Consider the following 17,011-nt stretch of genomic DNA (forward strand, 5'->3'; position numbering starts at 1 on the left):
AAACATTAAATATGATCCGTCGTGAGGAGAGAGTACCATAATATCTACACGTTATGAACCCTTGAAACAAACCACGCTATTAGTGGTCCATATAGGTGGCTTGTTGCACGGCGACATTTCTGGCTCTTCTCAATATATCTTTATTTTCTGGGTATACCATTTTTCTCGTCTGTCATCCCTGTTTATCCCATATTGAATTACCTACCTATTGTTTTTATTATAGCTTGTTCTCGTCCTGAACATGTATGGACTATTTGCCACTAATCACGAATAAAAAATCTTTGCACACAATAACACTTTTAACATGGTCACATGCTTAATCAACTTGACATTATAAAAAACACAGAGTAACTATTTAATCCGAACCAAAATGACAGAAACAAAAACAATATTCTGTAACTATGGAAACAGCCGCATGGATTATAGTTGTTGTACATTTGAGTTTGATGATTGAGTACGTAAAAAATAGCAAACGTAAATAAAGTATTCAGAAAGTGAAAACACATTTGTATCTCTCTCTCTTTATTTGTATCATACTTTTGGTAATTCCCGTCTTTCTTTTCAAAATTCATTGAGTAATTTATTTTGTTAGACGTTCTAAAAAAGTGAGAAAATAATTTAATAACGGGAAGTTCTTCCAATACCAAGATATATGGAAATGCAAAGAATTTACGGCCGTTTTAGAATACTATGACACGAAGATGATTTTCCACTTTTTATTAACACTTTATTCCTGCGAAGATAATAGTATCTAAACTTATTCAATTTTATACAAAACTTTATCTACAATCATTCCCTAAAAATTATGTTTGTATATTCAAACATTTGTCTGCGAACATATCATTTTGATAGATGGATACAAGGTAAAACGATGATAACCTCTACTATAAGAAATGACAGTCAATGTATATAAATAAACTCATCATAGATACCAGGACTAAATTTAGTATATACGCCAGACGCGCGTTTCGTCTACAAAAGACTCATCAGTGACGCTCGAATCCAAAAAAGTTAAAAAGGCCAAATAAAGTACGAAGTTGAACAGCATTGAGAACCAAAATTCCTAAAAGTTTTGCCAAATACAGCTAAGGTGATCTATGCCTGAGGTAGAAAAGCCTTAGTATTTCAAAAAATTCAAGAATTTGTAAACAGTAAATTTATAAATATAACCATATCAATGACAATTCATGTCAGCACAAACAGTGCCGACTACTGGGCTTGTGATACCCTCGGGGGAAATAAATCTCCACCAGCAGTGGCATCGACCCAGTGGTTGTAAATAAACTCATCATAGATACCAGGACTAAATTTAGCATATACGCCAGACGCGCGTTTCGTCTACAAAAGACTCATCAGTGACGCTCCAATCCAAAAAAGTTAAAAAGGCCAAATAAGTACGAAGTTATAACATTGACTATTTTGATCTCTCTCATCTCGGGGACAAATCTGTCGAAAAAGTAGGGTATTTTTTTTGAAAAATGAAAATTCAAAGTGAAATCAAATTGGACTATAAAGAATAAAATGTATATTTATTTAATTTATTATCTAAAACTAGTACTATTAGTCTGTTAAAACACTTTTTAGATCTAGATCAAACATATTTTAGTGAAATAAAAAACATCATAACAATACATTGATTATGGATACGATCATAACATATGTCATTTTATTATACAGTTTGAATAAAGTATGACAACAAAAAAGCATACTTATAAAATATTTCTGATCACTCAGTGGTTTCCATCTACTTTCAGTCATAATAATAACTATAGGTACATCATGTACATAGAACATTTAATAAACATGAGTTAAAAATTCGATCTATTAAATACGGGTATAATTACACAACAGTAACACAGATACATGAAATACATTAATAAGTACTATAATAAAAAAGCTGACAACTCCTGAAATATTAGTTTAGCAACTGTATTTCGAAATAAATTTCATAAATCTATATTATAAGATACGACCAAAAAAACCACAATGCAGACAAAAACTCCAACATTTTACATTTTCTTAATACTATAAATTAGAGAACTTCTGTTGTTCAAATTTAAAGCAACTGCCTTTAAATATTAAATTTTGTAACACAAACAGTAGCTTGTATCGTGTGAACACAGTTTTAGTATGATTATTAACCTTTATCATTTTTTTGCATCTGAAGTTGTTTATAGATAACCTTCATCAAGATTGATCAAAATAATACATTAAGAGCCAATGTTATATAAGTAGCTAGACAAGTTAACAGATATAAGGAGTAGCGGAATCCTCTGGGATCTACGTTAAAACTGAAACTTTTTAAAAATTTTATAGAATCAAATTAAAATATAACGCCCATTGCCTAATGTGTATTAGACCGTTGGTATTCCCGTTTGAATGGTTTTACACTAGTAATTTTGGGGCCCTTTATAGCTTGTTGTTCGGTGTGAGCCAAGGCTCCGTGTTGATAGGCCGTACATTGACCTATAGTGGTTTACTTTTATACATTGTTATTTGGATGGAGAATTGTCTCATTGGCACTCATACCACATCTTCCTATATCTATGCCATTATCAATATACACTATATCATTTGGCTGCTGTATTTGAATTTTGTAACAATGTCAAAATGTCTGTATGCCCTCCTCTTTTAGCCATATCTACAGGTGTTTCATTTCGGGTATTAAACTTGTTTTCATTGCACTTGCTGGCTAATAATAATTTCACTATTTCAATAGAACCATTTAAAGCAGAAACATGAAGAGGTGTTTCACCGAATTCATTGCATATATTTGGATCACTTTTATACTCTAACAACAACTTCACGGTATCGACATGACCTTTTTCTGAGGCTTTGTAGATGGCTGTTGTTCCATGCGAATCTATGAAATTAGGATTACAGTTATGTTCTAATAAAAGTTTAACAATTTTGTTATATCCATTAGCTGAGGCTACGAATAGCGGAGTTTTTTTGTCCTTCGAATAAATATAAGGATTACCCTCATATTCAAGTAATATTTTCGCCGCCTCCGTATTATTAATACAAGCAGCTATATAGAGTGGTGTTTGGTTATCGCTGTTTGAAACATTAGGGTCCCAGGAATGCTCTAAGTATAACTTTACAATGTCAATATAGCCTGCCCATGTAGCATGCAGGAGTGGTGTTTGAATAAACCAAGACATATGTCGATTATTATTTGTCTTTAAAAAGATTTTATTTTTAAATGTTGAATCGGTATTATATTGCAATAACAGCTTAACAGTCTCTGTATGACCAAGGTATGTAGCTATACACAAAGGTGTTTTCTGATACCAACTTAAAAAACTAGGATCCGCCTTGTGCTTTTTTATCAACTCTACACGCTTCATCTGACCTGCAAACGTTTCAGTAAGAGGACTATCATTTTCCATGTCAATAATACAAGGGTTGGAGTTTTTTTCTAGCAGTACTTTTACAGTTTCGGAATGACCTTGATATGATGCCTCATGAAGTGCAGTTGTGTTGAATTTATTACAAACACAAGGATCGCAACCGCTGTCTAATAACAACTTAACAATTTCTGTATGACCTTTCGATGCAGCTACAAAAACTAGAGGTTCATGGTACTTATCCGTAATATTGATATCGCTGTTATTTTCTAACAATATTTTTACTATCTTAATATGACCTAACATTAATGCAGTATACACAGGTGTGAGATTGTTTTTATTATACTTATTTGGATTAGCATATGCATTCAAAAGAAGTTGCACTATGTCAGTACGACCAAACTGTGACGCAGTGAAAAGCGACGTTTCTTTATACATGTTAGCAATATTAGGATTACACCTATAATCTAGTAATGTAGTAACTACTTCCTTATTTCCTACCAATGAAGCAACACCTAATGGTGTTAATTTGTATTCATTATGAGTATTATCGTCACCATCAACATTTGTCTGCTCTAACATTGATTTAACTACACCAGTTTTACCGTATTTAGAGGCTAGATACAAAATAATTGATAGCATATACTCAGTATCAACCGTAATAGTTTTTTTAGTTGCCGCTAGTAAACGACATGCAGCAATGTTTCCATGGTCCAAAGCAATAAACATCGGTGTTATATTCTCTGTATCAACGGCAAACGGATTGGCGTTATGAGAAATTAATAAACACACAACCTCAATATGATTCTTTTCAATAGCTATATGAAGAGGTGACTTTTTATCTCCATGACAACGTATATTTGAATTCCCTTTAAAATTGAGAAACAATTTAACAATCTCAGTATCTCCATTTTCTGAAGCCATATAAAGAGGAGGTTTTTTATTATCACTGACATAATTAGGATCCGCTTTTTGAATTAACAATGATTTTACAATTTCAGAATTTCTTTTCTTGACAGCCAAGTACAAAGGAGTGTCGTCCCATCCTTTAATACTGGGGTCAGCTTTGTGATCTAGCAAAATCTTAACGACTTCAGAATGTTCATTATCAATAGCTGCATATAATGGCGATTCGGGAATACCGAAATGCATTAGAGGTATATTAGGATCAGCCCCATAGTTTAGTAATAATTTAACAATATCAATATAGCCTCCTTTGGAAGCTACATACAAAGGAGTGTTTTTAACTCTCCTCCAAAAATTCATACTAGCATCGCTTCCATTTTCAAGTAATAATTTTACAATTTCTGTATAACCGTTTTTGGAAGCAACAAATATTGGTGTTTTTTTTACACCATTTTGTTTAGAAATACATTCATTAGGATTAATACCACGATCTAATAGCAATTTCACAATACTTGTAGACCCTAAATCTGAAGCAATGTACAAAGCATTCTCCGGGATAATATTTAAATCAAAATTATCTATCAAAATTGAGACCATTTCGCAAAAGCCCAAATGAATCATTGATATGAACAATGAAGATAAATCAGATCTAGAAAGGCTTTTTAATTCCCTAATTATGTTTGATTCGCTTTTAATTTTTTTTAATATTTTATTACGAAAGGAAAAATGTTTCATTTGTTTATTATTCAAAACGTTTTTTACAAACCCATCATTTATATCTCTTATAAGACGATTGAAATAACTGGGTTCATTTTTTTTGGAGACTTCTACAAAAGTTATAACGTGGTCGACACTATCATTTTCTGTTTCATGTGATGGTTTTAGAAGGAACATATCACGTATAATATTTGTATGGGCAACATCAAGTAAAACGTCGAACTTGTGTTCACCTAAGAAAATTACTAAAATTTCATATAATTTGTCATGCTGAACCCTATATATTTGTCCTATCTTTTTGACGTAGGAACGGTTCAAATTATCTAGCTCTGTTTTAATACATTGAATTGAAAAGCATTGCTGCAAATGGAAATTATCTGAAATAGTTTCAAGAACCTGTGTTATACTAGAGGTCCGAGATAATAAAGTTTCGTTGATAGTATTGTTGTAAACGGTAAAAAGCATCAGGGTAGCAATTGTTTTTTGATCATCAGCATTCATCAACAGAGTTAATTCATGTCTAAAAACCTGCACAGGATTGTTAAAAAAATCGCGAATATTCGACAATTTTTGTGTTGAAAAAATGCTACAAAGAAGAGGAAAGAAGTCAAACTTTTCTGTTAATGCGGTTCCATGTATCAGTTTTATTTCATCATTTGTTAGATAAATACTAGCTATTGCCTTTCTTTCATCACGAGTCAATCCATAATCTGATGTCAAATCACAGGATATTGCGAACAAGGAAGAAAGCTTTTTGAACAGCCGATTTTTGAAAATATGAGTTCTACATGAGGATAAAAGTTTTACCCGTTGAACTTTTAGTATTTTTTGGATTTCGGTTAATTGCCTTTCCCAACAATTAACAAGATTTATATCAATGGTAGATTTACCACATATATCATCTATTACATAAACTTGTTTACAATCAGGATTATAATATTGTCTAACTTCCTCCGGGTTGTATACAGGTATTATATCAAAACCTTGCTGATGATATAATTGAAGAGCCACATAATGAATTGAAGTAGATTTACCACATCCCGATGATCCCACTGCCACCACAAAGTTTTGTGTTTCGATCAGCTCAGCTATGCGTTTGATAGCCCTGGTCTCTGCCACGTTTCCCTTTTCCCAGTCTTCAATAAGTTCGCCGTTTATTCCTGAAGCAATTCAGAAAAATCTGATAATGCGAATAAACAATGTTATGTTATATTAAGTTTATGGACAATAGTTTATATTTGATTTTTACATGGTTTTACCTAAAATTAATCAACTGTCAACGTTCTTAACATTGGATATCTCAATTCATGTTTTCTTTTCTTTTAAATAACTACCAATAAAAGTCAAAAACAGGTTGTTAAACTACCAAAGTAAAGTCTTCGAAATTTTGTGTTAACTGCCATAAAAGAACAATTAGAAATGAACACGTATTGATGTTGTATGCATCTAGAATTTGATCGTTGACAAAATCGTTTTCAAATCTCGTGAATCCATTCCGAACATATATATTAAAGTAATATCGCAAAACTTAAATGAATTAAAATGACAGAAAAACAGAGTAAAACCGAGTGCATCAAAAAGTGTCATGCTATGCATTTATCGCCAGATAAAAACATGTCACAATGAAAATGACGAAAAAAAGGACAAAACTGTAAAAGTACAGATCCTTTGAATAAACTTGTCCTAAAAAATTACCAATTTAACAATATAATAAAATCTTTGACTATGGTTTTTAAAGGAATTTACATTGACTTTGTTATCAGTATATAACATTCAACTTGATATTATAATCTATCATTACATGTACCTGTACCTTGGCATTGCACAAGACTATGTATATCCCGGACTGTTACAGGTTATGGGAAGAGTTTTGCTCACGCTACCATGTGCAACCTCGTCACAATCTGTAAGGACATGTCCAAAAGTCAGGGGCTCAGGGGCTGTCGTGTGTCTCTGTTTACCATATTTTGTTTTCGTTCGTTATTTTGTACATAAATAAGGCCGTTAGTTTTCTCGTCTTTGTTGATTTACATTAGTTATTTCGGGATCTTCTATAGCTGACTATGTGGTTATGGATTTTGCTAATTGCTGAAGGCCGATGTTATATATAATATACATGTCATGTGGTCACTTGTTGGTAGGTGTTTTCCTTTGGTAATCATATTAATTATTTGTTTAGATAAGACCAATATCATCACATCTAGAGACCTAGGACGATGAACACATGTCATGAGTACTTTGGGACACAGGTACATTGTATCAGTCTACTAATTTATATTGGTGACCGTACGTTTTGTAGTACCAATCACAGTCTGTGCAGTTGTTTCAGTAAGCAATCATTCCAAGAAAAACAATAAATTCCCGCAATCACGCAACGTTGAAAAAAAAGTAAATGCTATTCGAGGGAACGGATGATGAATTAATGCGAGAAATGGAAATATCTCAAAGGAAAAGATAAAAACGTTACGATTGTCGTATATTATTTTAGTTTGATGAGGTTTTAGATGGCTATAACATAAGGTTTAATCCAGAATTTTTCTACAAAACGAAATGCCTGTACCAAGCCAGGAATAGAACAGTTGTTCTTCATTTGTTTATGTGCTTGATCGTTTGATTTTGCTAAAGAACTACTAGTATCTGTTATGTTTTTTTTCTTGGAATTAGTATTTTATCAAATTTACATTTTTTCAATATTAAAAAAAAATCTAGAGCATATTAGGTCAAACTAATTATTTGATGATAGTTCCTTATAATTATTTATGTGATTGATGCGAGAAAGAAAAGTATGATAAGCCGTCAACAACGACGTTTTTACAACAATCAATATGAAGAACATATGATTATTTCAAACAGCTATTCTAGACCCCACAAGGGTACGGAGAAACCTGTCTTTTAACATAACATGGTAAATGAAACTCTGTCACAGTCAGTTTAGGTTATCTTAAATTAAAAATTCATGAGTTATACATACTTAGACAAATAGTTCATTGACAGTTTATTATGCAAAACAAACAATAAGTATATAAATAAGCTTGCTTTTTAGTATTTCGTTAATAAACATACAACAGAAACACTTACTCCTTACACCTTTTGGAACAGGATCACTGGATCTCTCTATATTTCTAAGTTCTTTCAATATTTCTTTATCAGTATTGTTCATTATGCTGATCTTCAAATCAGAGCATCTTTGCTCAAATCTTGTACCGCCCAATCTTATAATTGCCTTGTAAAAAATGAAGATAGTATATCAGATTATTACTTGGCATTTTTCATATCGCATGTATTATCAGACCTAGGTTTGATATCAGCCCAAGAGCTGCATGGCTCGAGGGCTGATATTGACCGAGGGCTGATAATACATGCGATATGAAAAATGACATGTTATGATCTTTTTATCATATGCTTCAACAATGGAGAAAAATAACAGATCTATATATTGATCCTTTTACGTGGTTCCCAAATAGAAGTTAAAAGAGTGAAAGTTTACGAACGTTGAAACCAAATTTAGTACATTCCAAATGAAATCTTTCTAATATATGCCTCAACACATTCGAAAAACATTTTAAGATGGACGAATCGACAAAAAAATAAATCAAAAAAATCCACAATATACATAATGAATACTGTTTGGAAAAGTCAACTTTTTTTTAAAGTCACTTTCTAAATTATGTTTGAAACTGCTAAATTAGGCATTTATTTTATATTTTGTTTTTTGTTTGTTTATAATTTTACAGTATCCAAATAATTATTTTGTACACTACTTTGTAATGTTTTTCACTGAAAACGTAGCATTTAGGTGTATTTTCTGGAATTTGCCGAGTATCACCGGAATGCCATGCGGTAACGTTACGGAAAGGCATTTGATAATAGTCGAAGCATGTGGTAAACTTTTCATAGCAGCCCGCTAAGCACCAATTCGAATAATATGGAATTTACGTTTAATTAATGCTATTATCATACAGTAAAAGTCATATGTTATTTAATCTAAGTTATTGTTTATGAAATGATAAGTTTACTGATGTTGTCGCTCAAGTGTGATAGTTCGTTCAGGTTCTATATGTCCCTAAATTTTGACATATTTGAAATTTACATCACCAAATTGTACAATAAGTAACGTGACAGATGAAGTTTTGTGTTTGGTTTTCGTGTTGTCTATTTGTATGAGTAGCCGTTCTTGTCATTAATGGTTTGAACATACCGTATGATTATTTTCAATGCATTGGTTTTCCCTTTTCACGCGTTGGTTTAACTTTCCAAGCACTGGTTGTTACTTCGACCGTTAGGTTTTTACTTTGTACACTTTGGTTTTCACCTTCAAATTGTTTGTTCATTGTTGTTATTACTTTCAATGTGTTGGTTTTAAAAACGTACACGTTGATTCGTCATTTAAGCGGTAAGAAAAACCAAATACTATTTATTATGAGATAAATAATGAGATATACAATAAAATGTTTTACAAGTCCAAGTTTAAAACAACATTGAAACCTATGATTGAGTTTGATAAAAACCGTAATTTCTATACTTGTGTATGTAAAACAATTTTCTTCGTAGAGGGGTCTAAACACAGCACAAACATTTTCGAAAAAAGTGAAAAGTATATTTTAACAAAATGCATTTGACTAACAGGTCGAAAAACGGATGTTCTTATACCCTGCTGACTGCAATTGGCGATTTCCAAATACATTGATTACCAGATGTAACATGGATCTTGATTATTAATTTAAAAGCAAACAGAAAACAATGAACTTGCAGAGAAGATGATATATCGCAACCAGGAGGTGCACAAATAAATGTTTCTTCAGTAAATTGAATTACAGATATATTGAGATTTGTAATGAAAATTTAAATTGGACAATAAAAAGAAATAACCCCTTTCTTTGCTGTGAATCGAATAATATGTTAATCATTTGATATATAAATATCGATTGAAAAACAGTTTTATCCGTTTTTATGATGCATCATATTATTGAAAATACATTCATCATAAGATTCACGGCTCAAAATTCTGTACGCCAGTCGAGCGTTTCGTCTACAAAAAAATATATCAGTGATGTTACAATAAAATAATAAAAAAAGGTTGTCAATATATACATCAAAGACACAAGGCTTAAAATGTTTGACTCCAGACTAGTATTTCGTCTACACACACTTTTCAAAGGCTTAAACGTTTCATGTGATTTTTAAAGCATTCGTATATAATTAATTACATTAATTTAATGAAATAAATGTATAATACCTGACTAATTTCGGTCCAGCACTCTTCAAACTCTTTGTCTGATAGTATACCAACTCCACAGTGAACTATCTTGTTCCTGTAATGTTTTAGTCTAGATAAATCAGCTCCTTGACTTGTATCTGATGCCACTGGTAACGCATCTCCTATTGATATTGTTGTCAGATTTCTTATAAGACAAATCATTAATGTCAAATCGAATTCCGTTGAACATGCTGACCCTGCAATATTATTTAATATATTATTGAACGTAGCTGTCAAGGAAACTAAAGCAGTGTTTGCCTCCCCCGTTGCACCGGTTCTGCTCAAACTAATGTATTTTTTTTTAAACTAGATATTTTGAATTATGGTTATCAAAATCAAATGAAACTTTAAATTAAGAATAAAAACAAATATGTTCTTTGTTCTTGAATGGCTAAATTTACTATGAAACAATTGTAGTCAAATTTTCTTATAAACAAACTTTTACACTATAAACATCTTCTTAAAATAACTGCTATTCAATCATTGTTTTTCCGTACACAAACTCGCCAATAATTTCCGTATGCACCTAAAGAAAGGATCATCTACCGTTGCTATTTTTTACGACTCTCAATAGCTTTATATCTTCTTTTATGTACTGAGGGAAAAATTTAATAACTGTAAAGACATATGATCTTGTTTAATACACAAAAATGCTTGCATATTTTCATTAATCATGTAAATATGTACAAAAGAAATAGCAATGCCTTAAAAATCTTTTAACTCTATGTAACATTTTATTAGTCGAAAGTGCATTATCTGGCAACGAACATGTAGCAATCGATTTGTGTAATTTTAAAGAAAAATGACCAAAAGTGAGCCATTATTATAGTATATACTTAATTTTTTTTTCAATATTCAAAGGGAGATTATACGTTCAAGGTTTCAACTGCAACATGCAGTTTACCTTACATGTCTTTGACTGTTGTTTCGAAACTATCAATATTTGTTTTAAACGTTTGTGGTTACCATTTCTAAAGTGTATCATTAAACTATGTGTATAATAAAGCTAGTAAATTTTAAACGACAAAAATAAGTTACTGCAGAAATGCATAAGTTACAACTGTTTCTTATAAAATGAGAAGTTTGTGAAAAAAAAATGTGTTCCTCTTGATTGCTATAAATATGAAATGTATCGGCTTAAGACGACTTGTTTCCGTATTAGTTTTCATATTGATTTTTGAGATTAAAAGTATGCCTTTACCTGATACTGGGAAGAGCAAATCCCACTGAGTTTTATTGATAATTCTCTGTTTGTATAGAGGCTCTATTACTTTCATTTTGTTCTGATTGAGAACTCTCTGTAATACTGTAGGATGAAACTCATAGTCAAACTTAGTTTTTACAGCAGTTGGAGCCACTCTTAGTATCAAATTCGATAATCGGAGGTAGTTTATTTCTTCTGATGATAAAACGGATATGTTTCCGTGACTTGGTGGTGCAGATGACTCTGCCATATTCCTGAAATAATCACGATGTTTCTTTAGATAAATATTTAGACATAAAACAAACCTGAAATGTAAATGTTATTTTTTTTAAGTCAACTAAAATTTCTTTTCTTTTCTTTTTGTCAACTTCATGAAATCAGAGGACCATTGGAGAAGTCAACATTAAAACATTTTACTACTAAGTAAAACCAAATATATACCACTTTTCGTTGAGTGCTTATTTTCGTACATTTAGATTCATATTTGCTAGGGAAACATCTGAGTGCTACATATTGTTGTATGCCACATCTTAATCTAAAATTATTCATTTGCATAGCCAAGGATGCAAAAAGACCGAAAACAACTGCAGAGTTATATAACCAAAATGAAGTTAAACTAAATAGCCACATATATGCAGTGTTAATCTTGTTTGAGGGAGTTGAAATTTATAAACGAAAATTTACAAAATGTTTGAACATGAAACGTCCATGACGAAGTAGCGGTAACATGCAAGCGTTGTAAATTATTGTTTATCATCCTTTAAAATTTATTTTCCTTAATAACAACCGAAACAAAAGAATCTCGAGTGACAAATATAAGGAAATAATCTTACTGTCAGATTTATCCCGGGTTTTAGAAACATTAATAACAGTAATTACATGATTATATTTCCAAAGATATGAAAAGTGACAAAAAATGCGTATGCAGTAAAAATAACCAGTACATGTAAAGAATATTTTGTTATGAAAACAAGATTAATCAGAAACAATTTGAGATTTCTAAAAAGCTTTGAACTGCTTCGCTATATCCTAATTTAATGTAATATGTGTGCATGTGGTTGTTGATTTAGTATGGGTACTGTGGTATTTTTAAATAATGAATGATATAAAAAGTTTTCACTTAAACAGTGTGCGTTATACACCCATTATTTTAAATTTTGTTCACTTTAATTGATGAAAATTGAAACATTTACAAATATCAGCGACTGCCATACACATGAGAGGTTTATGTAGCTATGCAATTAGGTTTGATTTACCATTTTCTACATAAGGAAATGTTTGCAACGAGTCAGGAATATGACAATTGTTTTTTCATTCGTTTGATGTGTTAGAGCTTTTGATTTTGCCATTTGATACAGGACTTTCCAATTTGAATTTTCCTTGGACACTTGTTATGTTCAATGCCACAATGTCACACAAATGATAACATATATTTTTAATAAATAGATAATTACGGTACTTGTATTCATTAGTATATTATAATAATTAAAAGTGAGACAAATCTCATAATTGAATGCAAAGTATTTGACGTCACAAGTCAATAACTACCAGTCAAAGTGGAAACTTGAATTAAGGATGTATTCTTCTGACTTTTCAGTCTCGTTGAAATCTCGTTCTTGAATTATTTCCAAAACATGTGATAGAAGTGGAAAATATCAATGAATTTTAAAAATATTATAATCAAACATAAATCTGTGAAAAAATTGTGCATTTACAATAAATGGTTTTTGAGTAATTCAGTTTTCAAATTTTACAACCAATCAAGTCAGTATTTTTAGCCAAAATTTTGCGAAAATGGATGAGAGATACCAAAAATGATTTTACATGAATCATGTACATCCCATATCATTTTGGTCTTTTCAAATTTCTTAGATATGTATTTTTCAATCATTTATAACAAAAAAATTGAAATAATATGCATTTTGTTCTTAAAACTGAGAAAAATCACAAAAATACAAAATTGAGAGCATGGTAAATTTTACACAAAAAAGTGTCAAAATATGATAAAACTTTCTTATATTAACACCTACCTATAGTTTTTTGTAAGTAATATTTATTCAGATTGGTCTACATCATCTTAATAGAAAGTAAGAAAAAAAGTTTAATTGTGGAACTGTGATTTTTTTCACGATAATAGCCCAAAAATAGGTAAAAATCAATGAAAAATGGGAAAATCATCAAAATTAGGCATTTTCAAAGGTCCGTAGCAAAAAAAAAGAAGTGCACCGCCATATTATTTTTTCTTCACCAATTATTTTGTTACAGTCTTAATAACCCAAAAATCAGGTTAAGAAAAAAAGTTTAATTCTAGAAATTTTTAGCTTCTCAGCGGTGTACATCTTTAACCGACCCACTGTCCCAAATTCGTTTTTTTTTGTATAGTCCCATAGTCGGTCGGTGTATAAGGTTTTACTGTATATGAGAACTATTCAAACTTGACAAACATTACAATGACACTAAAAGTAAAACTCAGACGGGGTTCCTCACTCCAAATATCATATAAAAAATGATTATTAACTTATTTGAAACAAAAAATGAATGTGCACATATAAAATTTAAATTTTAGTAATAAATATTTAACTTGCATAGTGGTTTGCCACAAATAAATGATAAAGTTACAGCTCTTTAACATTGGTTCGATATAATTGTTGATTGCAATTTGTAACAGGGAACAGGAAATCAACAAAGAAAAAGTAAAAGTGAAAGTGAAAGTACAATCAAATAAAGGTAAAATGAAAGTAAAAATTTAAGTTCTAAAAAAATGAAAGTAATGAATTACTGATAATAAAATAGCACAGTTCGTCATTTGCTTTTTACGTCAGACTACTTGTGAAAGACAAATATTTCTTTTATAACGTTCTCCTTGTCAAAATTATGAATCAGAATGTTTAGAAGTTGTCATTTAAAAAAACATCGGAGTGTTAAATTTTGACACTTTATATTGTATAGTTTATCAACTGATTCGTAAGAATTGAATTCACAATGGAATAATTGTCATTGAATGCTTTGTATCAAGAAGTAACACCAGAAACATGAAACCATGCTGAATAAAGACGAAATAGAAAGTAAAACGGTCTAAAAAGCAGACAACATACATTTAAATTAAATGACAATAGAACAAAGTTAACTACTGAATTGTTCACTTATATACTTTCTTTTATAAAAGTAATACGACAATAATCTATTCATATTTTCTACCCCAAAAAGCAAATAATACAAGTAATTGTAATTATTTAGTTTTCATTGAATTGAGACATGTATGGATTATTTGATGATTGATTTCATGTCATTACATTAAATGTTATATCTGAGAAGTTTTAGGTTTCTCCTTATATATGTTGAACTAATATTGGTTCTTCTAATATTCTTACCTATTTTTTTTTAAATTCAAGGCCTTTGATAATCAGGATTGTTGCTTATTCTTTGCTTCATTGTAGCAGCTCGCTTGAACTGTTTCAAAAGGAGGGGCGAAATATACCAGGGAGACAGTCAAACTCATAGATCGAAAATAAACTGGTAACACCATGACTTACAAAGAAAAAGAGAAACAGACAAATAATAGTACAAAAGAAACAGCATAGCACACTAACTTAGAACGTCTAAATATTCAAACTTCAAAGACTAGGTTTATCTATAATCTGCTAAAACTATTTGAGTAAGGCCGTTTTTCCTTTTGCGGCTCAAAACAGTATTGGAACACGGTACAGGATGAAGGTTGGTTAACTTTTGCAGATCAACTGATTTGGTCAGTCAAAAGAATTTCATTTTGGAATTTTGCTGACTCAATGCTCTTCAACTTTGTACTTGTTTGGCTTTAAAACTATTTTGATCTGAGTGTCACTGATGAGTCTTATGTAGACGAAACGCGCGTCTGGCGTATTAAATTATAATCCTGGTACATTTGATAACTGTCGTTATTCCTTTTATTTGATTTATTTATCAAACAATGAAATCAATATGTATGATTCAGAACGTTTAAACATTCGACTTCTCAACATTAGATAATTATCTCAATTAGACAACTAAGTTTAAGTTGTTTACATTGGTGACATCACAAAGGAAATCTGATTCATTTGCAATTAAGCCTTATAATGGGAGATCTTAATTTTTTCATGAAGATTAACAAGCTCCAAAATATTTAAGAAATAATTGATGCAAGCTATACTTTATTGTAGTTGGTAGGCATTATATTTGTGTAGGCTCTTCCATGGACCTCCCTTATTTGTTTCAGTTAAATATGCAAACGACTGGTAATGTGATTTTTCAGAAAGAAGGAGTTTTTAAACAGCCAGCATGAACGGTTGTCGTATCTAGGTCAAATATGTCAATTTCTAATTGCAACACATAACAGTCATATTAAATGAATTAGTAACAAGTTGTGAATCATTTAAGAGTTTGCAAGTGTTTTACGTTAATGAAATTTATTGAATGTATGCCATTTTGATAAAATTTATTATTCTGCAGTAGTACGCATGTGCCAATAACTGTTATTGGAATTAGAGCATGTGTTTATTCATAAAGCGAAAGAAGCACGTCATATTAGAATTCCTAACAATTCAAATACACTTTTAATTTTATACCAGAATATTGAATTCGATAATTAATATGAAACTGCACAATAATATACGGACTATTGTTTGAGTTCATTAACAAATCATTGAAAGAGAGAGTTTAAGTGAAATATCACCGCTATTTTCAATCAAAAGGTAAATTTTTGGAGCGCTCTAAGCATTTTGAAACAGAATAATTACGTTTTCATACATTAAAAAGTAAAATCACAAAAATACTCAACTCCGCAGAAATTCATAAATGTTCCATACTTATTAGCTTATCTTAGCTATCTTACCACAAAAAAATGTGAAACTCCTGCCTTTGATTAGCACCTATAATGTGTATTATTTATTAACTATATGTCTCTAAGGTAGACAACTGATAAAATCATTTATAACAATGAATAACTTTTAAAAATAGCTAGCGGTTTATGGATTAACGCTTATTTGAACTTTTATTATTGGGAATATTTAAAGGTAATCAGTGAAAGAACGCCAATTAAAATGAAAGAAATCATACGTTTATTATAAGCAAGATATGTTTCACTGGCTCATACAAAATGTAAAATCTTTATCAAAAAGTACCAACAGTAAATAGTTATCAAAGGTACCAGGCTTATAATTTAATACGCCAGACGCGCGTTTCGTCTACATAAGACTCATCAGTGACGCTCATATCAAAATAAGTGGCATTACATTTAAAGGTAAGGAAATTTTTGAAACCATGCATTCAATTCATATATTGAATAATAGAAATATGTGGTATGAGTTTCAATGGGAAAACTCTCCATCTAAGTCCCAATGCATAAACATTTATCAATTCTAGCTCACAAAATTGCCTTCAACACAGAAAGATTCCTCTTTATGTACGAAATATCAGAAAGCTTCCTCTTTATGTAAAAAATAGCAGAAAGCTTCCTCTTTATGTACAAAATAGTAGAAAACTTCCTCTTTATGTACAAAATAGTAGAAAACTTCCTCTTATGTACAAAATAGTAGAAAACTTCCTCTTTATGTACAAAATAGC

General features: G+C 30.8%; 1 protein-coding gene across 1 annotated transcript; it reads right to left on the minus strand.

Moving 5' to 3' along the window:
• Positions 1-1,505: 1,505 nt before the first annotated feature.
• Positions 1,506-16,386, minus strand: LOC139491754 (ankyrin-1-like). Its single transcript, XM_071279589.1, has 6 exons — positions 16,281-16,386; positions 14,806-14,962; positions 11,432-11,688; positions 10,210-10,427; positions 8,052-8,196; positions 1,506-6,133 (listed from the first exon to the last, which is right to left on the minus strand). Exons 3-6 carry the CDS (start codon positions 11,682-11,684, stop codon positions 2,571-2,573), a joined length of 4,179 nt encoding a protein of 1,392 aa, XP_071135690.1. The 5' UTR covers positions 11,685-11,688; positions 14,806-14,962; positions 16,281-16,386; the 3' UTR covers positions 1,506-2,570.
• Positions 16,387-17,011: the final 625 nt, after the last annotated feature.

The sequence above is a fragment of the Mytilus edulis genome, chromosome 10 (assembly GCF_963676685.1).
Source record: "Mytilus edulis chromosome 10, xbMytEdul2.2, whole genome shotgun sequence".
NCBI classification, from domain to species: Eukaryota; Metazoa; Mollusca; class Bivalvia; order Mytilida; family Mytilidae; genus Mytilus; species Mytilus edulis.